At 51.0% G+C, this 22,590-nt stretch overlaps 1 protein-coding gene across 4 annotated transcripts; it reads left to right on the forward strand.

The window, feature by feature from the left end:
- Positions 1 to 1,384: 1,384 nt before the first annotated feature.
- TEAD2 (TEA domain transcription factor 2) lies at positions 1,385 to 22,031 on the forward strand. Of its 4 annotated transcripts, none has more exons than XM_004381656.2 (13): positions 1,385 to 1,504; positions 4,230 to 4,467; positions 5,301 to 5,365; positions 6,472 to 6,534; positions 8,117 to 8,128; positions 8,364 to 8,471; positions 8,571 to 8,629; positions 9,819 to 9,883; positions 11,148 to 11,296; positions 15,296 to 15,469; positions 19,506 to 19,667; positions 20,568 to 20,720; positions 21,582 to 22,031. In XM_004381656.2, exons 2-13 carry the CDS (start codon positions 4,236 to 4,238, stop codon positions 21,693 to 21,695), a joined length of 1,356 nt encoding a protein of 451 aa, XP_004381713.1. In that variant the 5' UTR covers positions 1,385 to 1,504; positions 4,230 to 4,235; the 3' UTR covers positions 21,696 to 22,031. The 4 variants fall into 4 exon arrangements, with proteins under 4 accessions (XP_004381713.1, XP_004381716.1, XP_004381714.1 ...); XM_004381657.2 differs by lacking the exon at positions 1,385 to 1,504 and adding an exon at positions 2,541 to 2,633; XM_004381659.2 differs by lacking the exon at positions 8,117 to 8,128 and having other exon boundaries at positions 1,391 to 1,464.
- The last annotated feature ends 559 nt before the right edge of the window (positions 22,032 to 22,590 follow it).

Below are 22,590 nucleotides of genomic sequence, written 5' to 3' on the forward strand. Positions count from 1 at the left end.
TGGAGTAAAGGAGAATGAAGAAGACCAAAGACACAAGGAAAGTATTAGCCCAAGAGACAGAAAGGGCCACATAAACCAAAGACTTCATCAGCCTGTGACCAGAAGAACTAGACGGTGCCCGGCTACCACCAATGACCGCCCTGACAGGGAACACAACAGAGAGTCCTGGATGGAGCAGCAGAAAGGTGGGGTGCGGAACTCAAATTCTAGTAAGAAGACCAGACTTAATGGTCTGACTGAGACTGGAGGAACCCCGGAAAGCATGGCCCCTGGATTCTCTACCAGCCCAGAACTAAAACAATTTCCGAGGCCAACTCTTCAGACAGGGATTGGACTGGAATGGAGTGATACTTGTGAGGAGTGTGCCTCTTAACTCAAGTAGACACAAGAGACTAAACGGGTGGCTTCTGTCCGGAGGTGGTGAGATGGGAGGGTGGAAAGGGTTAGGAACTGGTTGAATGCACATGGGGAATCGAGGTGGAAGGGAACCCTGTGCTCTCACAGTATGGGGAGAGCAATTAGAGTCACATAACAATGTGTGTATAAATTTTTGCATGGGAAAAAATAAAAAAATATAAAAAAAAGAGCTACATCTGCTAACCAAAAGGTTGGCAGTTCAAATCCACCAGACGCTCCTTGGAAACTCTATGGGGCAGTTCTGCTCTGTCCTATAGGGTCTCTATGAGTCAGAATCGATTCGATCGCAACGGGTTTCCATATTCCAAGGAACCCAGGAATCCGAGCTCCCTCCTCTCTCAGGATCTCTCAAGTCCGGGGGGCATGAAACCCCAGCCCCTCATTTTTAAGGGACCCAGGAGTCCCGGCCCTAGTCCCTCTTCCCTTAAGCATCCAGGCTCTTTCCCCGCCCTGGGACAGTGGCCGCCCCTACTCAGCTAGTGCGTGTGCAGGCAGGAGTCTGCACCTCCTTGGACCTCGAATACATTCCCAACCGTCTTGCCCACGACTCTTAACTCTGATGAGGTCATAGGTATAGAAATTGATCAAGACTCCCTCCCCACATCCCGACCCTCAGAAACATACTTGGAGTTGAACAGGAATGATTCTTTCTAGTATGCACCACTTCCACACCCCAGGACACAAATGAGGCACATACTAAAGGGTATCCAGGAATCCAGGCACCGGGCCCCCTCCTCCATCAGAACTGGGAGTCCGGGACCCCAGCCCCCTTCTCCTTCAGGCCCAGGAGTCTGGGCCCCCAACCGCTTCTTCTCCCAGGAGCCCAAACGTCCTAATCTTGAATTCCTATCAGCCCCTAGTTAGACTTCATCTCTCCTCTCCCAAAGCAAAAATCCTCCCCAAAACTGTCACGGTCGGACCCCGCTCCCGGCCGTCCGGTGCCGGGCCCGCCCCCCCTCCGGTCCCTCCCACTTTTCCCAAACAAAGCTCCGGGCAACTTTCTCCCCGGCAGCGCCCCGCCCGCGGCTCCCCAGCCTAGGCCGTGAGGTAGGAAGGCGCCGGCGGGAGCCGGGAGTCCTGCTTTGGGGTGTGTGAGTTGGGGTGGAAAGTTAGGAATTCGGAGTTGCGGTGTGTGTTTGTGGGACAGACTCTGCCTTACTGGCCACCCTCTTTTGTGCATGGGGTCTCGAATGGGAGTGTGGAGTTGAACTTTGGCCGGAGTTAGTGTCTGTGGATGGGTCTGAGTTGGGGAGATGCGTGGTGAGTTGGGTAGGACTGGGACGCTGGCGGGGGCGTGGGAGTGTGTGTGTGTCCAGGCCTGTGTTAGTTGGGAGCGGGAAGGACCCGGTGTGTATTTGTGACCGAATTGGTTTGCGTGTGTGATTTGTGGGCGCAAGGAAGGCTTCCGGGGTGGCTTGGGGGACTGTGGGGCATTCTGGAAATTCAGCCTGTGTCTTCCGAGGTTGGGGCTCTGGGGTGGTAAATTAGGGGGACCTTTCTCACCCGGCGCCTCCATCCCTTTGTTTGGTCACATGGGGGAGGGCTGGGCTGAGGTTTTGGCCTACGAGAGTCCTGAACGCTGCAGCGCCGCTAGGTTTGGCCCGGGGTCTTTGTCTGCCTGGGCCCAGGCTCCTGGGTCTGAGGGAGGAGGAGTGTGGGGGCACCGACTATTGGATCTGAGGGAGGAGTGGGCAGGGGCCCGGACTCCTGGGTCTGAGGGAGGAGAGAGCTAGGGGCTGGGACTACTGGGTCTGAGAGAGGCGGGGGCGGGGCCCAGACTCCGGGGTCTGAGGGAGGAGGGGGCTGGGGGTCCGGACTCCTGGGTCTAAGGAGGAGGGGCTTGGGGCCTGGACTCTGGGTCCTGGGAAAGCCGTGCAAGATGAAGAGCGGACAGGAGGCGGGCTCTGACTGTATTGGAAAAAGTTTTTCCCTGTCCCCGGCCTCCGGAAAATCACTGGGAACTCAAGTTGGAGCAGAGCCCACGGCGCAGGGGGAGGGGAGCAGAGGGGCGGGGCCAGGGACTGCAGGAGGAGGCTCCTTTCCCGCCTGCCCCTCCTCTGATGGGGGTTGTGGGAAGCTGGGGGAGGGAACGCCTGGGCCCTTTGTTCTGGATCTCCTGATGGCTGGGCTTCTCTGCCCCCCGGCCTGTGGTTGCGTGGGTCTTCCCTGGCCTCTGCTTGAGTTTCTGCCTTGAGTCTCTGCCCCCCTCTTTCTGGGTCTCTGTCCCCCTCTTTCTATGGGTCTCTGTCCCCTTCTCTCTCTGAGTCTCTGACCTCCTGTCTTTCCAGGTCTCTGTTCCTCTCTGTCTCTGGATCTCTGTCCCCCTCTCTCTCTGGGTCTCTGTCCTCCTCTCTGTGGGTCTCTGTCCCCCTCTCTCTGGGTCTCTGTTCCCCTGTCTCTCTGGGTCTCTGTTTCCCTGAGTCTCTGTCCCCACCTCTCTCTGGGTCTCTGTCCCCTTCTCTGTGGGTCTCTGTCCCCGTCTCTCTGAGTCTCTGTCCCTCTTTTTCTAGGTCTCTGTCTCTCTGTCTCTGGGTGTCCATCTTTCTCTCTCTGAGTCTCTGCCCCCCCAGGTCTGTGTCCCCTCTCTCTGGGTCTCTGTCACCTTTCTCTCTGAGTTCTGTCCCTCTCTCTGGGTCTCTGTCACCTTTCTCTCTGAGTTCTGTCCCTCTCTCTGAGTCTCTGTCCCTCTTTCTCTCTCCGAGTCTCTGTCCCCCCCCCCAGTCTCTGTCCCCTCTCTGGGTCTCTGGCCCTCTCTTTCTGACTCTTTCTCTCTCTGAGTTTCTGTCCCTCTTTCTCTGGGTGTCTGTCCTCTCTCTGGATTTCTGTCCCCCTCTCTCTGAGTCTCTGTCCCTCTCTTGGTCTCCGTCCCTCTTTCTCTGGATCTCTGTCCCCCTCTCTCTCACTCTCTGGGTCTCTGTCCCTCTCTCTCTGGGTCTCTGTCCCCCCCTGGGGTCTCTGCCCCTCTGAGTCTCTGTCCCCTCTCTCTGAGTCTCTGTCCCTCTCTCTCTGAGTCTCTGTTCCTCTCTGTCTAGGTCTCCCCTCAGCTTTGCTAGACCCTGTGCCCTGCCTCCTCCCTTTCTAGGAGCTGCTGCTCAGGTCTTAGCCCCTGTTCTTGGGGTGAAACTGGGAGGGTCTTGCCCATGCCTCCCCTCCCTTGCAACTAGGCTCTGACTCCTGTCTTCTTTAAAACCAGTAATTCATACACAAATGTTCAGCCTTCATGAGTCCTAGGCATTCCCCTGAGGTGCTCCAGCCTTCATCATAATCCAGGTTCCCCTGGAAACTCAGAGGGGAACATGCCCACCTTAACTTCACCAGAAATCCAACCCCCTTCTCCAGGATCCAGTGTTCCAGGCCTTCCGGCCCACTCGTCCCTTGAGCCCAGGAGTCTGGGCCCCTAGCTCCCTTCTCCCTCAGACCCAGGAGTCTGGGTCCCAGCCCCCCCTCAGATCCAGGAGTTCAGGCCCCTGGCCCCTAGCCCCCTCCTCCCTCAGACCCAGGAGTCTGGGTCCCAGCCCCACCTCAGATCCAGGAGTTCAGGCCCCTGGCCCCTAGCCCCCTCCTCCCTCAGACCCAGGAGTCTGGGTCCCAGCCCCACCTCAGATCCAGGAGTTCAGGCCCCTGGCCCCTAGCCCCCTCCTCCCTCAGACCCAGGAGTCTGGATCCCAGCCCCGCCTCAGATCCAGGAGTTCAGGCCCCTGGCCCCTGGCCCCCACCTCCCTCAGACTCAGGAGTCCGAGCCCTAAGCCCTCACAGCCCTGAGGTCCTCTGGGTTGGTAGGAAGAACCATGGTGAGCTCTGTTTTCCTCCAGGCCCAGATGGGAGAACCCCGGGCTGGGGCCCCCCTGGACGATGGCAGCGGCTGGACAGGCAGTGAGGAGGGCAGTGAGGAGGGCACCGGTGGCAGCGAGGGAGCTGGGGGAGATGGGGGCCCAGATGCGGAGGGTGTCTGGAGCCCAGACATCGAGCAGAGCTTCCAAGAGGCCCTGGCTATCTACCCGCCTTGTGGCCGGCGGAAGATCATCCTGTCTGATGAAGGCAAGATGTATGGTGAGTCCACCCTCTCTTCTGCCCTGGCTCCCACCAATAATAATAAGAAGAACCAACATTTATGGAACTCTAAAGGCACCCTGGTGGTTCAATAGTTACGCTCTTGGCTGCTAACTGAAAGGTCGGTGGTTCAAACCCACCAGCAGCTCCACAGGAGAAAAGACCTGGCGATCTGCTCCAATAAAGATTACAGCCTAAAAACCCTATAGGGCAATTCTACCCCGCCACGTGGGGCTGTTATGAGTCGGAATCAACTTGACAGCATCCAACAACAATGGAACTCTAAGCACTGGTTGTAGGAGCCTGGGTGGCGCAATCGGTTTGCGATTGGCTGCTAACCTAAAGGTTGGTGGTTTAACCCATCCATTAGCTCCACGGAAGAAAAGCCCTGGCTAACTGCTTCCATAAAGATTACAGCCAGTAAAACCCTATGGAGCAGTTCTACTTTGACACACATGGGGTCATCATGAGTCAACTCGGTGGCAACTTTTTTTTTTTTAAGCACTGTTCACATAAAAATATACTGTATGCTCACAGTGACTCTGAAGTAGGACTATCATCACTATTTTCACAGATAAGGAAACTGAGGCATGCAAAGATGAAATGATTTGCCTAAGGTCACAGAGCTAGTATGCGGTAGAACTGGGATTTGAACCCAGGCGATCTGCCTTCAAATCCTGTGTTCTTAACTACACTCCCATATAGCTGAGGAGTCCTGCGGCCCAGCTTGCTGCAGACCTCTGGGGACTGTTGCTGCTCTCTTCTCTCCCAGTGTCCTCTCTATTAGGAAGTTCTGCTGAAGGTCTAACTCTGTTCCATCTTTTACTTGTCAGGTCGGAATGAACTGATTGCCCGCTATATCAAGCTGAGAACTGGGAAGACCCGAACTCGCAAACAGGTCTCGAGACTGACTTGTGAATTTCCGTCTGGGAAGGGGTTGTCTTCTTAGGGGCATCCTAGTATGGGCAAGGAGAGTCCCTGGGTGGTGCAAATGGTTAACATGCTTGGCTGCTAACTGAAAGGTTGGAGGTTCCAGTCCACCCAGAGGCTCTTCGGAAGAAAGGTTTGGCAGTCTTCTTTAGAAAAAATGAGCCATTGAAAGCCTTACGGAGCCTAGCTCTATTCTGACACACGTGGAGTTGCCATTAATCGGATTTAACTCATCAGCAACCGGTTATAGTATGGGAAGGTTCAAGTTGGAGGAAGAGCTGAGTTCATGTGTTTTTGCCTATCTTCTTGGCATGTTGACTAATATGCTTTGTCTAGCATAGATATAAGGAGCCCTGGTGGTGCAGTGATTAAGCACTCAGCTGCTAACCAAAAGGACAGCAGTTTGGATTCACTACCGACTCTGTGGGAGAAAGATGTGGCAGTCTGCTTCCGTAAAGATTATAGCCTTGGAAACCCTATGCGGCAGTTCTACCTTGTCCTATAGAGTTGCTATGAGTCAGGATCGACCTGACGGCAATGGGTTTGGTTTGGGTTTTAGGATAGGTATATATAGGAGTCCCTGGGTGACACAAATGATTAAGGACTCAACTATGAAACGAAAAATTGGTGGGTGGTTCACACTCACCCAGCGGTACTTCGGAAGAAAGGCCTGATGATCTGTTTCCGAAAAATCAGCCATTGAAAACCCTATGAAGCATAATTCTACTCTGCACTCATAGGGTTGCCATGAGTTGGAATTGATTTGACAGCAACTGATATCAGTACTACCACAGTTATGTAGCAAATATAGTTTGTCTAGCACTTTTGTTAGAACCACAGAGAGAGTGAAAACAAATGAGGCAACGGAAAGAGGACAGGGGAAAGGAAGTGGGGCTTGGATTTGCCAGGCTGGGGGAGTGTTAGTAAGATTCTGGAAAAAGTAGCTGTATGGACAGTAGCACGCTCCTGAGAGCACTAGAGCGTTCTGTGTGAGGCTCCTAGAGGGAGGGAAGGGTGGGGACCCAAGAGGCAAGTGGCTGTGGCCTGAATCTGTTTCTCCTTCACTCCCTCCAGGTCTCTAGTCACATCCAGGTTTTGGCCCGAAGGAAATCGAGGGAAATCCAGTCCAAGCTTAAGGTAGAGACCACAGCTGAGGCCCTGAAAGGAAAGGACAGACGTAGGGGGTGGGGAGACCCCGGGGGAAGGGGACAGAGATCCAGATAGAGAGAAGAGGACAGAGACTCAGAGAAAGAGTTGATCAGAGAGACCCAGATCGAGGGGGACAGACACCCAGAAAGAGAGGGACAGAGACCCATAGAGAGAGGACAGAAGAACCAGGGAGAAGGGGATAGACAGCCAGAGAGGGGGACAGAGACCCAGACAGAGGGAGACAGTGACACAGAGGGGGACAGAGACACAGAGAGAGAGAGAGAGACAGAGTCCCAGAAAGTGGAGGGCAGAAACCCAGATAGATGGGGACAGAGACCCAGAGAGAGGGGGACAGAGACCCAGAGAGAGAGGGACAGAGATCCAGAAAGAGGAGGACAGAGACCCAGATATATGGGGACAGAGACCCAGAGAGAGAAGGGGACAGAGATCCATAGAGGGGGGACAGACACCCAGAAAGAAGGGAATAGATACTCAGGGAGAGGGCCGGAAGCCCAGAGAAAGAGTCGTCTGAGACCCTGTTCTGGGTATGCTTAGGACAGGTAAGTAGGATGGGGCATCAGGTCTCTCCCCTGGCTGCTGTCCTTCTCCTCCCCTCCTTCCTTTTTGCCCTTTCAGGTTCTTCCATTTCTTTTCCTTCTCATGCTGTGAGCATCCCCTGTTGGTTCCCCTCTTGCTCACCTTTCCATTTCTGTGTCTCCACGTGGCCTCCATGCCCTTTTTGCACCCAGAAACCCTCATTTCCTGTCTGAGATTTCTGCCTCCTTTCCCTGTCTTCTCGCTCCTCTGCATATCCTGTTACCTCTTCTCCTGAGAAGGAGTCCTGGTGGCACAATGGTTAAGTGCTTGGCTGCTAAACGAAAGGTCAGTGGTTCAAATCCATCTAGTGGCTCTGCAGGAGAAAGACCTGACAATCTGCTCCAGTAAAGATTACAGCCTAGGAAACCCTATGGGGCAGTTTTGCTGTCTTATAAGGTCGCTATGAGTTGGAATCAACTTGACAACAAACAACAACTTGTCCTGGGACCCTCCTTTTCTCCCTCTCTGGGTGTGAGGTCTCTTCTGCCTCTCATTTTGGACATGGGGACAACCATTTCCCATCCTTTTTGTACCCAGGAGCCTTCCCTCCCTTTCTCTGGGTCTAAAACCTTCACTTCCGGTCTTTCCTGAACGTCCAGTGTTCCCACTCTGTCCTGTCTGGACTAGGAAATGTTCCTGCCTATTCTCTCTGGGTCTGAAATTCTCATTTCCTGTTGCCTGGGCATCTGGAAACCTTCACTTCCTGACCTTTCTTGACCTAGAAACCCTCCTTCCTGTCTTTTTTTTTTTTTGTGGGGGGTGGGCTAGAAATCCCTTTTTCCTCCAGGCCTGACCCCCTCTACTTCCTGTTTTGTAGCCATCCCTCTTCCTCCACCATCTTGCCCTCATTCCTCAGGTCAGGGTGGTGGGTCTGTGGAGCTGGTAGGGCAGGGAGGTGGGGGAGGCCAGGGGTCATTTCCTAAGTCATGTTTTCTTTCCTCCTTTGGCACCCTCCGCCCGCCCCCTCGGGCAGGCCCTAAATGTGGTAAGTCCCCCTGCTCATCCTCCTACCTACTCTGGTTGCTGTTACTCCCTTACCCTAGACAACTGCCCCTTCCCTGAGGAAGCAAGGAGGGGCAGGGGGCTGCTATGAGAGGGTTTCAGACTCACCCCTAACCCTTTGCCTTGACCCCCTGACCCTGCGGCTCCCCGTGCTTGCCTTGCCTGCCATTGTTCCACCCTTGCTGTTTCTACACATGGGCCTCCAACTTTTCCTCCAGGACCAGGTTTCCAAGGACAAGGCTTTCCAGACAATGGCCACCATGTCCTCAGCCCAGCTCATCTCAGCACCTTCCCTGCAGGCCAAACTGGGTCCTGCTGGCCCTCAGGTGGCCCTGGACTGGGGATTGTGGGGCTTGGGGATGGAAGGTGGGGGGCCTGTTGCCAACAGGGTAACTGACTCAGTCCCTTCTCTGCTTCCTCTCCAGGCCTCTGAGATTTTCCAGTTTTGGTCAGGGGGCTCTGGGACCCCCTGGAATGTTCCAGAGTGAGTAGTTTCTTTTTTTTTTTTTAATTTTATTGTTGTTGTTGAGAATATACATAGCAAAACATACACCAATTCAACAGTTTCTACATGTACAATTCAGTGACATTGATTACATTCGTTGAGTTGTACAAACATTCTCACCCTCCTTTTCTGAGTTGTTCCTCCCCCATTAACAAACTCACTGCTCCTTAAGAATCCTATTTTATCTTTTGAGTTGCTATTGTCAATTTGATCCCATATAGACAGTTCTTAAAAGAGCATGATGCTTAAGGCAGCCATTTTTTACTAGTTAAACTAAACTGTTGCTTGGTTTTAAGAAGACTTCAGTGGATAGTTTTGGTTTAAGGTTTAAAGATTATCTCAGGGCAATAGTTTCAGGGGTTCATCCGGCCTCCATGGCTCCAGAAAGTCTAGAGTCTATGAGAATTTGAAATTCTGTTCTGCATTTTCCTCCTTTTGATCAGGATTCTTCTATAGAATCTTTGATCAAAATGTTCAGTAATGATAGCCAGGCACCATCCGGTTCTGCTCTCATGGCAAAGCAGACAGTTGTTCATGGAGGCAATTAGGCACACATTCCATATCCTCCTCCTATTCCTTTCTCTCCATGCAAAAAGACACCAGTTGTTGTATTTTTCTGCCATTTTTTGAGAGCTACCAAAATGTCATGGTCAAGAGCACAGGCTTTGTTCTTGGGACTGACCTAGATTTTGGGTTGAGGCTCCACCACACACCAGCTGTGTGACTTTGGGTCAGTCACTTGACCCCTGTGTGCCTCAGTTTTCTCATCTGCAAAAAGAGAAGAGTAATTTTTCCTACCTCATAGGCTGTGAGGATTTGATGAGATCTTGCATGTAATGTATTTGCACAGGGTCTAGTTTCCTGTGGCCCCTCGGTAAACATTGTTGTTGTTAGATGCCGTCGAGTTGAGTTTTGACTCATAGTGACTCCATGTGACAGAGTAGAACTGCCTTATAGGGTTTTGTAGACTGTAATCTTTACGGGAACAGATTGCCAGGTCTTTCTCCTGTGGAGCCGCTGGGTGGGTTCGAACTGCCAACCTTTCGGTTAGCGGCAGAGCACTTAACCATTGCACCACTAGGGCTCCTTTCAGTAAACGTTAGCTGGCACAATTGGCACCTTTCCACCATACTGACCCTCCCCCCGCCCGGCTCCCTTCCTCCCTCAGTGTGAAGCCATTCTCGCAGACGCCGTTCTCCTTGTCTCTGACTCCCCCATCCACTGACCTCCCAGGTAAGAGCCTATTCTTCTCCCTCCCTTGTTGCTCCTCTGTCTCCTCAACTCCGTCTGCCTTTATTTCAACCTTCCACTAGTCAGAGGACATATTCTTCCCATTCTTACTGACATCCATCTGTGGGAGGGAGAGTGGAAAGATGAGTGGCAGAGTTTTTGATGGTTAAGAGCATAGCCTCTCTAGCTATGGTGGTTTATGTTGTGCCATGCTAGCTTATGGGACCTTGGGCAGGTGTATTAATCAGGATTTGTTCAGTTGCAAGTGACAGAAACTCAAGTCAAGCTAGCTTAAGGAAAAAAAGGAATTTATTGATTTAGGTAACTGATATTCCAGGGGTGATAGCTTCAGGCATGGCTAGATCCAGGGGCTCACATCATAGCATCAGGACTTGCCTGGCTCTGCTTTCCTCTTTGGTGGCTTCATTCCCAGGCAGGCTCTGCCCACCTGGCAGCAAAGTTGGCTCCCAGCAATCCATGCCTATGTGACCCTGAGAGCTTACAATCACTCCTTCAGTGAAAGAGGGAGTCCCTTTTTCCCTTGGGGTCCACAGATTCATCAATTAAGAATGCTTTTGGCTGCAAGTAACAGAACTCCCAAATTAAGAGTGTGTTAAATAGTAAAACCAACAAAACCAAACCCATTGCCCTTGAGTCAAGTCTGACTCATTGCAACTCTATAGGACAGAGTAGAACTGCCTCATAGGGTTTCCATGGAGCGGCTGGTGGATTTGAACTGCTGACTTTTTGGTTAGCAGCTGAGCTCTAAACCACTATGCCACGAGGACTCTGAGTAGGAATGGACTCGAGGTCAACGGGTTAAATAGTAAAGGCTTTAATTATTCCATATAGCAAAAAGTCTGGAAGTGGGCTGTTCCTGTGCTGGTTCAGCAGCTCAGCAATATCAGGACTGGCATCTCTGTCATTCTCGTGGCCTCTGTCTCGTTGTCACAAGATGGCTGTTGTGACTCCAGACATCACATCCCAAGTAGGACTTGGTCAGGGCCAAAAGCCTTCTCCTCCCAAAGTTCTGTCTTTTTTATTCAGGAAGAAACTCCTTCCCAGAAGCCCCCCAGCAGATTTCCCCTAACGTCTCATTGGCCAGAACTGTGTCACATGGCCACCTCTAGCTGCAAGGGAGGCTGGGAAAGTGAGTATTTAGCTTTTTCAGTTTCTAAGTGGAGGTAGGCAAGGGACAACAGAGTGTGATATATTCCATAAGTGTTAGCTATTTTTATTATTCTTTTCTCTCTCTCTCTCCCTCTAGGGTACGAGCCCCCACAAGCCCTGTCACCCCCGGCCCTGCCCCCACCTGCCCCATCACCCCCAGCCTGGCAGACTCGGGCCCTGGGCACTGCCCGGTTGCAGCTGGTGGAGTTCTCAGCTTTTGTAGAACCACCGGATGCTGTTGACTCTGTGAGTCAAACCTTGGGAAGGTCACTGGGGGGGGTTTGGAATGTAAGAAGGTAACAGGGAGGGAGGGCATAAAGCAAACTTTAGTGTGTATCAAAATAATGTGGAAAGCTTGCTAAAACAGGTGACTGGGCTGTACCCCAAGAGTTTCTGATTCAGTAGGTCTGGTGTGGGGCTGAGAATTTGCATTTCTAACAAGCTTTGAGATGATGCTGATGCTGCTAGTCCAAGGACCACACTTTGAGAGCTACTGGCATAAAGGAATTGGAAGGTCATGGAATCATGGGTTCAAGAGGTCAGAGAAACTCCCCAGGACATTGTTCATTCATCAGACATTTTTGAGAGCCTACTGTGTGCCAAGAAGACCTGGTGATGCAGTGGTTAAGTGACTGGCTGCCAATCGAAAGGTCAGCGGTTTGAACCCACCAGCCACTCCGTGGGAGAAAGATGTGGTAGTCTGCTTCCATAAAGATTGTTGTTGTTAGGTGCCGTCGAGTCAGTTCGGACTCCTAGCGACCCCATGTATAACAGAACAAAACACTACCTGGTCCTGCGCCATCCTCACAATCATTGTTATGCTTGAGCCCGTTGTTGCAGCCACTGTGTCAATCCATCTCGTTGAGGGTCTTCCTCTTTTTCGCTGACCCTCCACTTTACCAAGCATGATGTCCTTCTCCAGGGATCCATCCCTCCCGATAACATGTCCGAAGTATGTGAGATGAAATCTTCTTGCTTCTAAGGAGCATTCTGGCTATACATCCTCCAAGACAGATTTGTTCAGTCTTCTGGCAGTCTGTGGTATATTCAGTATTCTTTGCCAATACCATAATTCAAAGGCATTGATTCTTCTTCAGTCTTCTTTATTCATTGCCCAGCTTTCACGTGCATGTGAGGCAATTGAAAAACACCATGGCTTGGGTCAGGCACACCTGAGTCCTTAGAGTGACATTTTTGTTTTTTAACACTTTAAAGAGGTCTTTTGCAGCAGATTTGCCCAATGCAGTGCGTTGTTTGATTTCTTGACTGCTGCTTCCATGGCCATTGATTGTGGGTCAAAGTAAAATGGAATCCTTGACAACTTCAATCTTTTCTCTGTTTATCTTGATGTTGCTTATTGGTCCAGTTGTGAGAATTTTTGTTTTCTTTATGTTAAGGTGTAATCCATACTGAAGGCTGTGGTCTTTGATTTTCATCAATAAGTGCTTTAAGTCCTCTTCACTTTCAGCAAGCAAGGTTGTGTCATTTGCATATTGCAGGTTAATGAGTCTTCCTCCAATCCTGATGCTGCGCTCCTCTTCATATAGTCCAGTTTCTCGGATTATTTGCTCAGCATACAGATGGAGTAATCCATAAAGATTACAGCCTTGGAAACCCTATGGGGCAGTTCTACTTTGTCCTGTAGGGTCACTATGAGTTGGAATTGACTTAGTGGCAACAGGTTACTCTGTGCCAGGCTGTGGTGGATATCGGGAACCTGGAAAAGCAGATCTTGTTTTTGGGCTTGGGCTTCTTCTGGGGTAGGGTGGAAACAGATGCTATGTTAGTTGAATTCTGTTGACTGTTATAAAAAGCAATCTCCAACTCTCGAGGGCTGAACACTATAGAAGTTTGTTTCTCACTTATGTAACATTTCGGTGTGGATGTTCAGCAGGAACCTTCCACATAGTGATTCAGGGAACAAGCCTCTTCCATTTTATGGCTCTGCCTTTCTCAAACCAGTTGCCATCATGTCAGTTCTGACTCATGGCCACCCCATATGTGCAGAGTAGAACTGTGCTCCATAGAGTTTTCAAGGCTGTGATCTTTTGGAAGCAGATTGCCAGGCCTTTCTTCCAAGGTGCCTCTGAGTGGGTTTGAACCACCAACCTTTTGGTTAGTAGTCATGTGCTTAACCGTTTGTGCCACCTGTTGCTGTTGTTAGGTGCTGTAGAGTCGATTTTCGACTCATAGCAATCCCACAAGACAGAGTAGAACTGCCCCATTGGGTTTTCTAGGCTGTAATCTTTATGGAAGCAGATCACCAGATCTTTCTCCTGTGGTGCTGCTGGGTGGGTCTGAACACCCAACTTAGCAGCCAAGTGCTTAACCATTGTGCCACTTAGGGTCTCAGAATCTGCTGCTGGATTCTTTGCCTTGGGCCAGTAGATGGAGGAAGGGAAAGAGTCAAGAATTGCACCAGAGGTTTTATGAATCTGCCTTGGAAGTGTCAATGCTCAGATCTGCTCACATCCCATTGGCCAGAACTTAGTCATGTGGTCTCACCTAATTGCAAAGGAGCCTAGGATATGTAATTTAGCTGTGTGAAAAGGAAACGGGTTTGTGAACACAGAGCAATCTCTGCCACAGCCACGTAAACACCAATTGTTTTATACGGTGATCCTGGGAAAACTTAGACCAGGTCAAAACCCTCCCATTTCACTTGGAGCAAAAGTTAAAGTGCTTTCAGTTGCCCATTCAAGGCCCTGAATGGTCTGGCTTCTGTTCTCAGTCTGACGCAGTCTCCTGTCTGTCTTCTCATTGCTTACTGTGCTCCAGCCACACCGGCCTCCTCACTGTTTCTCAAACACGCCAGGCTCACTCCTGCCTCAGGGCTTTTGCACCGGCTGATCTTACTGCTTGGAATGCATTTTCCCCAGACATCCCTATGACTCACTTCCTCTATTCATTCAGGTCTTTGAGCAAATGTTATCTTCTCAGATATGCTTTGCCAAATTATTATTTTCATAGCACGTATCATCCCTGACATTTATATTAGCCATAGATTGATTTGTTTGTTTTCTGTCTTTGCCAGTAAACCATGATCTCCAAGAGGTCAGGGACTTTGTCTTATAGCCCTGGGACCCAGAAAAGTGCCTGCACACAGTAGGTCTCTCAATATATGTCTGTTGAATAATGAATATGTGCTGGGATAGGGAAAGCTTAAGTTTTTGTGGTTGTACACAGTAATAATTCTGCCTGGGGAGTCAGTGAGGGCTTCCCTGAGATGAAAACATTTGAGTTGGGCTTTGAGATTTATATAGGAGTTTGCTGTGTGCAGAACTGGATGTTCCACATATAGAGATGGAAACAGCATGGAGTTTTTAAGGAAACAGATAATTGAATATGGTGGGAGCTGGTGACCCTGGAGAGAGGTGGGCAGCTGCTGGTTCTGGAGGAGTTGGCATGCCAAGCTGAGCGACCCAGACTTAATTTCTCCTAAGGGTGATGGGGAACCATCAAAAGAGTGGGGTGAGGTAGGCTTTCAGGAAGAAGCAGATTTGGATGGATCTGAGACTAGAAAGATGGAGGGAGGATTTATATTAGAGAAGATGGGGAGCGTTTCAATGATACAGACAAGAAGTGATGTGAATTGGGACAGAATGGGAGTCTTAGATGTGGGCTGTGTGAACTTCCATCCATGCATCCGTTTGTCCATCTGCTTATCCATTCGTCATCCATCCATCCATCCATCATCCATCCATTTATCTATTATCATCCATCATCCATCCATCCATCCATCATCCATCTATCCATCCATCAGCATCCTTCCATCTATCCATCCATCATCCATACAATGAACATTCATGAGCACCTATTCTATATGGGGCCAGGCTGAGGGGTGTGGGCCTTGTTCTGGGGGTACTGGGGAGCCATGAGAGGGGTTTGAGCAGGGGAGGACCAGGTTCAGCTCTGGAGCCGTTTGTGGGATGAACTGGAGAGGAGAGATTGGAAGCTGGGAGGCAGGGAGGAGGCTGGGTCAAGGGTCCAGGTGTGATAAGATGAGGCCTGAGCTGGGTCTGGGGCTGTGGGACAGAGAAAAGGGGACCAGAACGAGAGTTGGGCAGGAAGGACTGAAGGACTGTAGGAGTGAATAGGTTGAAGGGAGTGAGAACCGTGTCTAGGATATGGCCCAGTGACTGGGTGGACAGTGTGGCATGGCTAGAGGGGAGCTGTGGGAATGGACATGGCGTTGTGGGAGGGGCCCAACCCACCTTCCACTCCTCACTCACGGCTGCTCCTCAGTACCAGAGGCATCTATTCGTACACATCAGCCAGCACTGTCCCAGCCCCGGAGCTCCCCCACTCGAAAGCGTGGACGTCCGGCAGATCTATGACAAATTCCCCGAGAAAAAAGGTGGTCTGCGGGAGCTGTATGATCGTGGGCCGCCCCAAGCCTTTTTCCTGGTCAAGTTCTGGGTAAGTTCCACCAGAGTAAAAGTGCTCATAAAACATGTGGCATTCCAGGCTGAGGCCTCTGGCTCGAAGAGGACAGTATCAGCACCCACCAGGTCAGACTCATGGAGCACTGACAAGTCTTGCACCCAAGGGGGAACGGAAGGGACCAGCGAGGTGTAGGGATAGGCCATGGGCCTCCCCAGATCCCCCAAACAAAGCAAACCAAACCTGTTGGCGTCAAGTCAATTCTGAATTGTGGTGACCCCATTCATTACACAGTAGAACCGCTCCATAGGGTTTTCTTGGCTGTCAACATGCCTTTCTTCTGCGGCGTTGCTGGGTGGGTTCGAATCGCGTACCTTTAAGTTAGTAGTCGAGTGCAGACCATTTGCACTACCCAGGGACCAGATCCCACTAATCAAAAAAAAACCCAAACCAGTTGCTGTTGAATTGATTCCAACTCATGGTGACCCCATGTGTGTCAGAGTATAACTGAGCTCCATAGGGCTTTCAATAGTTGTGATCTTTCAGAAGTCGCCAGGTCTTTCTTCTGAGGCACCTCTGGCTGGATTCAAACCCCCAACATTTCAGTCAGTAGCCGAGCAATTAACCATTTCTGTCACCCAGGGACTCCATCAGATCCTACTGGACCTTGCCAAACCCAGTCGCTGGGGACTGATATAACCCTGGGGGTTGGCTTGTGATGTTTTAGATTAGAAAACCTGAGCACATCAAGCCTTGCTGCTAAGGAATGGTGTATTAGTTTCCCCCATAATAAAGTACCACAAACTTAAGAGGCTTAAAACAACAGGAATCTATTGTCTCACGGTTTTGGAGGCCAGGAGTCTGAAATCAAGATAGTGGCAGGGCCATGCTCTCTCTGAAGGCTCTAGGGGAAGATCCTTCCTTGTCTCTTCCAGCTTCTGGTGGTTCCTGGTGATCCTGATTTCCTTGGCTTGTAGATGCATCACTCCAATCTCTGCCTCTGCCTTCACATGGAGGCTTCTCTGTGTATCTGTGTCTCTTCATTCCTTATAAGAACACCACTCATATTCCAGTATGTCATAAGTGCTGACCCTACTCCGGTATTGTAACTGAATTCCTCAAGTTCTTGTCCTGTCCTATTAGCCAATCGAAATAAGACAGACGCTAGATGGGAGGGAAATAGAAAGTGGCAATTTATTGTCTGAACAATGTGAGGCCTAGCTGCTGAAAGACCACATGCTCCCCGCCTGAGGGGATCGGGGACCTTTTATGTCCTTGAGTTCCCAGGGGGCAAGGATTGGCGCCTGAAACCCTACACCCCGAGCCCTCCCATGCCCAAATTTGGAGATCTGGGTGCTGAGTCATGCTGAATCACTCTTCATAGGAAGTTGCGTTGTGGGACTTCTCGGTTTGCAGAGCGGCTCGGATGGTGCTGTGTCCTGGAGAATATCCTTTCCTCAGGTGATGCTTAGATCTGGGGTCAGGTTAAGGACACATTCTCCAGATCTGCGCCTGCGCCAAGATCCTGGCCCGCGCGTGCGCAAAGATACGGTGGCAAATAACCGAGGTTAGAAACCACGGTTTCAAAGGACTGCGAAGGAAGAGGGGCGGGGGGAGCCGCAGCCGAGCTTGGTGAAGCCGGGGCGGAGCTGTGTGTCAGTATGACCTGATGTTAACTGATGACATCTTCAAAGACCCTGTTACCAAACAAGGTCACGGTCAGAGGTATCGGGGGTTAGGACTTCAGCATAGCTTTTTAGGGGACACAATTCAATCCATAACAAATGGCCATCTCCTCTTAGCAAATGGAGTCACGGAGAGTTCTGGTCTCTAAAGAGGAGACTTGAGGCTTTGTGAGGTCCCATAGACCCTGTTGCTAGGGAACATCTGGCCTTGAAGAAGAGATGATAGGAGCTGGAGAGTGGCTTTGTGAAGTCAAGTGTTTATTTAACAATCACTGTATAGAGCACCACGAAGCCCTGGTGGCTCAGTGGTTAAGCGCTCGGCTGCTAACTGGAAGGTTGGTAGGTCAAACCCACCAGCGGCTCCATGGGACAAAGACCTGGTGATCTGCTCCCTTTAAGATTACAGCTTTGGAAACCCTATGGAGCAGTTCTACTCTGTCATATGGGGTTGCTATGAGTCAGAATTGACTCGATGGCAACAGGTTTATGTAGAGCACGTACTATACATAAGCCCTATACTAGGTCCTTAGGTGCCACAAGCAGTTTGCGATCGACTACTAACCTAAAGGCCTGGTGATTTTCTGTTAAGATTACGTCCAAGAAAACACGGTGGAGCACAGTTCTATTCCGTAACACATGGGGTTGCCATGAGTTGGAATCACCTTGACAACGAGTTTCTTTCTTTTTATTTTTTGTTATACCAGGTGCTATGTATAATTGTGAATAAAAGGACCGTCTTGGGTCTTTGTTTCATTTGGTGTCTAGTACAATGACTGAGGCTAACAAGGACTCAATAAACACTGAGTGAATGTTTAGGGGGTTTTAACTCTTTCTTAAAATTATGGTAAATATATATGTAACAAAACATTTGTCATTTCAACGTTCTTCACACGTACAATTCAGTGACATTAATTACGTTTATCATGTTATTCTACCATCACCATTATCCGTTTCCAAATTTTTCCATCACCTTAACAGAAGCTCAGTGTGCCCTAAGCGGTGAGCCCCTTTTCTCCCCCTCCCTCCTACCCACCCCTGGTAACCACTAATAAGCTTTGATCTCTATACACTTGCCTATTCTAGATATTTCTTATAAGTAGTAGCATATTGTCCTTTTGTGCCTGACTTATTTCACTTAGCATGATGTTTTCAAGGTTCATCCATGTTGTAGCATGTATCAGGACTTCATTTCTCTTTGTGGCTGAGTAACGGGGGTGTTAATTCTTGTGGTAACCCAGGCCATGGAAGGATCTAGAATCTGAAAAGGGAGCCTGGTGAGGGCTTGAACTTTACAGCCTTACTGGGCCCTTAGCTACCATGGTTTATAAGGGTTCTAACATGTGAAGAGGCCAAGACAGCTCAAGGAATATGCTCTCTGAGATCTTAGGCTTTGTTAGGGTTCATGACAGGCCTCCCCAGGTCTCAGGTCTGGAGAGTGAGCCCTCTTAGGAGAACCACTATCTGAAGGGGTTCAGGGGAATGGCTGGTAAGGTCTTTGGTTTTGCCTGGCTTTACAAGGCCCTGTTGCCAAGGAGGCGGAAGGAGTCGGGCCTCTGGGAAGAGGCCTACACCACCCAGGAGAGTGGCCTGATAAAGTGCTAACAACTCAAGGTAGGAGAAGGAAGAACTGTGGTTCCCAAGGAGGTGACCACCCAGACTAAGCGGCTTCCTTAGGCATCACCTGGCCTGGTGTGAAGGAGTCCTGGGTGGCACAAATGGTTAAGCACTTGACTACTAACCAAAAGGTTGGTAGTTTGAACCCACCCAGAGGTGCTTCAGAAGACAGACCTGGCTATCTACTTCTGAAAGGTCACAGACTTGAAAACCTCATGGAGCAGTTCTACTCTGCATGCATGGGGTTGCCATGAGTCAGAATCAACTCGATGGCAATTGGTTTTTTGTTGTTGTTTTTTTGCCTCGTGTGAGTGAGTATTCCTCACTTGACTTCCAAGGTCATGGAGAGGTCTGGCCTCTGAGAATTGACTGAAAGGCCCTGAGGAGTGTTCTAAAGGGGAGTCAGGCTTCCTCAGGCCATGCCAGGCCCCATTGCTCGGGAGTAGCCACCAGACCCTTAGAAGGGGCTAGACTCTTGAGTTGGGCCTTCAGGAGAAAGAAGTTGAATTCCAGAGCTCATTTGGTGTGGGGAGTTACTGGGAGAAGGTTACAACTTTTTGGAGACCCAAACTTATCCAACACTGATGCAAGGGTGGGTTTTTCTCCAGCAACCAGGTCACAGAGAGGGGGGACGTTTGAACACAGGAAGAGAGGTGGGTGACTGCAGGTGCAGTGGGAGAAACCAGGCCTGGGTAGGGTTCCCACCTTAGAAGAGTCCCCACTGTTTATAAGGGATGTCTCCCCTGATTCACCTGTGTCTCCACATCCCCCAGGCGGACCTGAACTGGGGCCCGGGTGGCGAGGAGGTGGGGGCCGGCGGCAGCAGTGGCGGCTTCTACGGAGTGAGCAGCCAGTATGAGAGCCTAGAGCACATGACCCTCACTTGTTCCTCCAAGGTCTGCTCCTTTGGCAAGCAGGTGGTGGAGAAGGTAGAGGTGAGGCTGGGTGCAGGGGAGAAGTTGCCGAGCAGGTGAGCACCCAGCCACCTGTCACTTTGAGGGGTGTCGACTACATGGGCCAGGGGGCCATGAAGGGTCTGGAGTTTGGGGGGGTCTGCATGGTAGCAAGGATCTCAGCCTCTTCAAGGGTTTAGTGCATGGGTTTGGAACTAATATACAGTTCAAGAGCCAGATGTAGGGGTCATTTTGAGGGTTCAAAGGTAACGTGGACATTGCTTTAGGTACAGAGATTTAGGGTCACTAAGAGAGTCAGTGAAAATGAGAGACCTCAGTGAGATGCATTGACACAATAGCCACAATGATGGACTAAAATATACCAGTGATCATGAAGATGGTATAGGACTGGGCAATATTTCATTGGGATACACATAAGATCACCGTGAGTCGAGGTGACTTGACGGCAACTGACAAGAAGATTCAAAATGGATATGAAGGGGTTCGTAGGCATGGAGTTTCAGAGGTCACGCTTGGGGGCTGCTGAGGACTTGGGGGTTCTTGAGTTCAGAGGCCATATAAAGTTTGGAGATGTCATGGAGGGGTCTTTGAGGTTCATAGGGGCTCTGGAGGGCCTGGAGAGTCTCTTGAGGGATTGGAGGTCATTGCTGTGGAAGTTAGAGATCAGATGAAGAGGTTATTGAGGGTTCTGAGCATGGCTTTGAGGGGCTGGAAGGGTTCCAGGTTTATAGGTTTGGTGATCATGAGTTGGATACCCCAGGGTTCTGGGGTCACGTCTCTGGTTGCTATGGGTGGGATGATGGAAGGGAGATGGAAGCGGGATGTGGGTGTGGCATCCGAGAGGAATGGAGTGGAGCTCGGTTCCCTGGGTGACTGTGTCTCAGCCACTGTCCTCCCCCTCTCTGCCCCCTGCTGGTGTAGACGGAGCGTGCGCAGCTGGAGGACGGGCGGTTTGTGTACCGCCTCCTGCGCTCGCCCATGTGCGAGTACCTGGTGAACTTCTTGCACAAGCTGCGGCAGCTGCCTGAGCGATACATGATGAACAGCGTCCTGGAGAACTTCACCATCCTCCAGGTGAGATGCTGGGCTAGGCCGGGGCAGACCGAGGGGGGCCTGACGTGGAGGGCAGTGCCCACAGCAGACTGTCGCTCTCAGGGACCCCTTCACCCAGAAACTAATGTGGTTGAGACCCCAGAGTGGATCCTTAGCCTAGGGGACCCCTTCATCTGGAACTGACATAGTGGAGACTCCACAGCAGACCCTCAGCCCTGGGGACCCCTTCATCTGGAACTGACATGATGAAGAACCCACAGTGGACCCTCAGCTTAAGGGACCTCTTCACCTGGGGAACTGACATGATGAAGACCCCAGGGCGGACCCTCAGGCTAGAGGACCCTTTACCCAGGGAATTGACACAGTGGGGACTCCAGAGTGGATTCATAGCCTTGGGGACCCCTTCAGGACACCCTACAGCAGATCCTCAGGGGACTCCCTTCACAGGGAACCTACCTGATGGGTATCCCCTTGGTCCAGGGAACATGACATTGTAGAAGCCCCTTGAACTTTGGAGAATGTGTTGAGGTGGGGATCCCTTTACTGGGGAACCTGAGGTGATGAGTACCCCCTTTACCTGGGACATGGTGGGGACCCTATTTATCTGGGGAATGGGACGTGGTGGGGACTCCTTGGACCATGAAACAAGATACGGTAGGGACCACTATCTGCTCTGAGGCCCCTATGGCAGAGTCTAACCTCCATTGCTGAGGGAATGTGATATGGTGGGCATCCCCTTTATCTGGGGACCATGACATGGTAGGGACCGATCCCTTTCCTGGGAGGTTCTAAAGAGGCCACGTGGATCTCCTAAGATACACTGGGAGGCACAGCAGCCCCTCCCTTCCAAGCATAAGCCCCTTCTTCTGGCTTCCCTGGCAGGTGGTGACAAACAGGGACACCCAGGAGCTGCTGCTGTGCACTGCCTATGTCTTCGAGGTCTCCACAAGTGAGCGTGGGGCCCAACACCACATTTACCGCCTGGTCAGGGACTGAAGGGGGACCCCAAAACTGGCTCACCCCCAAAACACCCCCCTCCCAGACAGTACCCTCCAGCTCTCCCATGCTCCTCATTTGGGGAGGCGGCTGTGATGAAAGGGGGCTGGCCTCAGAGGCCTAAGTGCCTGGGGCTGCAGTTGAAGTTAGAGGGGACCCCCAAAACTGGGAGCTTAATTTATGCACCCTGGTCTTGATGGAGTGGGCTGGGATTGAGAGCAAACGATAGACCCTAATATTTGAGATCTCACGGGGGGTGTCTGAAAGGACAGATCACTCCAGAGCATCAGGAATTGGGGACAGGAGTGAGACAACCCCCAGCCTCTTGACAGGGACCCCCGCTTTGTTTTGGAGAGTTCCGGCTACTGTGTCACCCGGAGTGGCTATGAGTCGAAATTAACTCAATGGCACCTAACAACAACCACAACCGTTGCACATTGGCTTGTCACCCCCTGCCCATTTTCTAGCCCCCCAACCATCTTCTACCTCCCCCATCACATCCCGGCCACCGCCACCGTGTGATGTGTGATAGTCCAAATCGAAGGTTAACCCTTTCTGTGCAGGAGCACGGCCAGGTGGGCCCTGAAAATACTTTTTTTTTTTTTTAATATAACGAGATATTTATAAATGGGTGTTAGGGTCTTGACTTTATCTCAGCTGGGCAAGGGGTTGGGTGAGGCTGTCTAATCTCATCCCCCCTTCTTCTAAGTGAGCCGCGGGCTAGGCTGTGTTGCCCGCCCCCTCCCCCCAAAAGTGTGTTTGTTGTGTTTTGATAGAATATAAAGCTATTTTACCAAAACGCAGGGAATTTATTTGAGGTTTGGGCGGAAAACAATCTTGCGGGGAGGTGGTAGGCTACCAGATGTGACAAGGAACGCAATTTATCTTTGGGGAC

Source organism: Trichechus manatus, unplaced genomic scaffold, assembly GCF_000243295.1.
Source record: "Trichechus manatus latirostris isolate Lorelei unplaced genomic scaffold, TriManLat1.0 scaffold00087, whole genome shotgun sequence".
Lineage (NCBI taxonomy): Eukaryota > Metazoa > Chordata > Mammalia > Sirenia > Trichechidae > Trichechus > Trichechus manatus.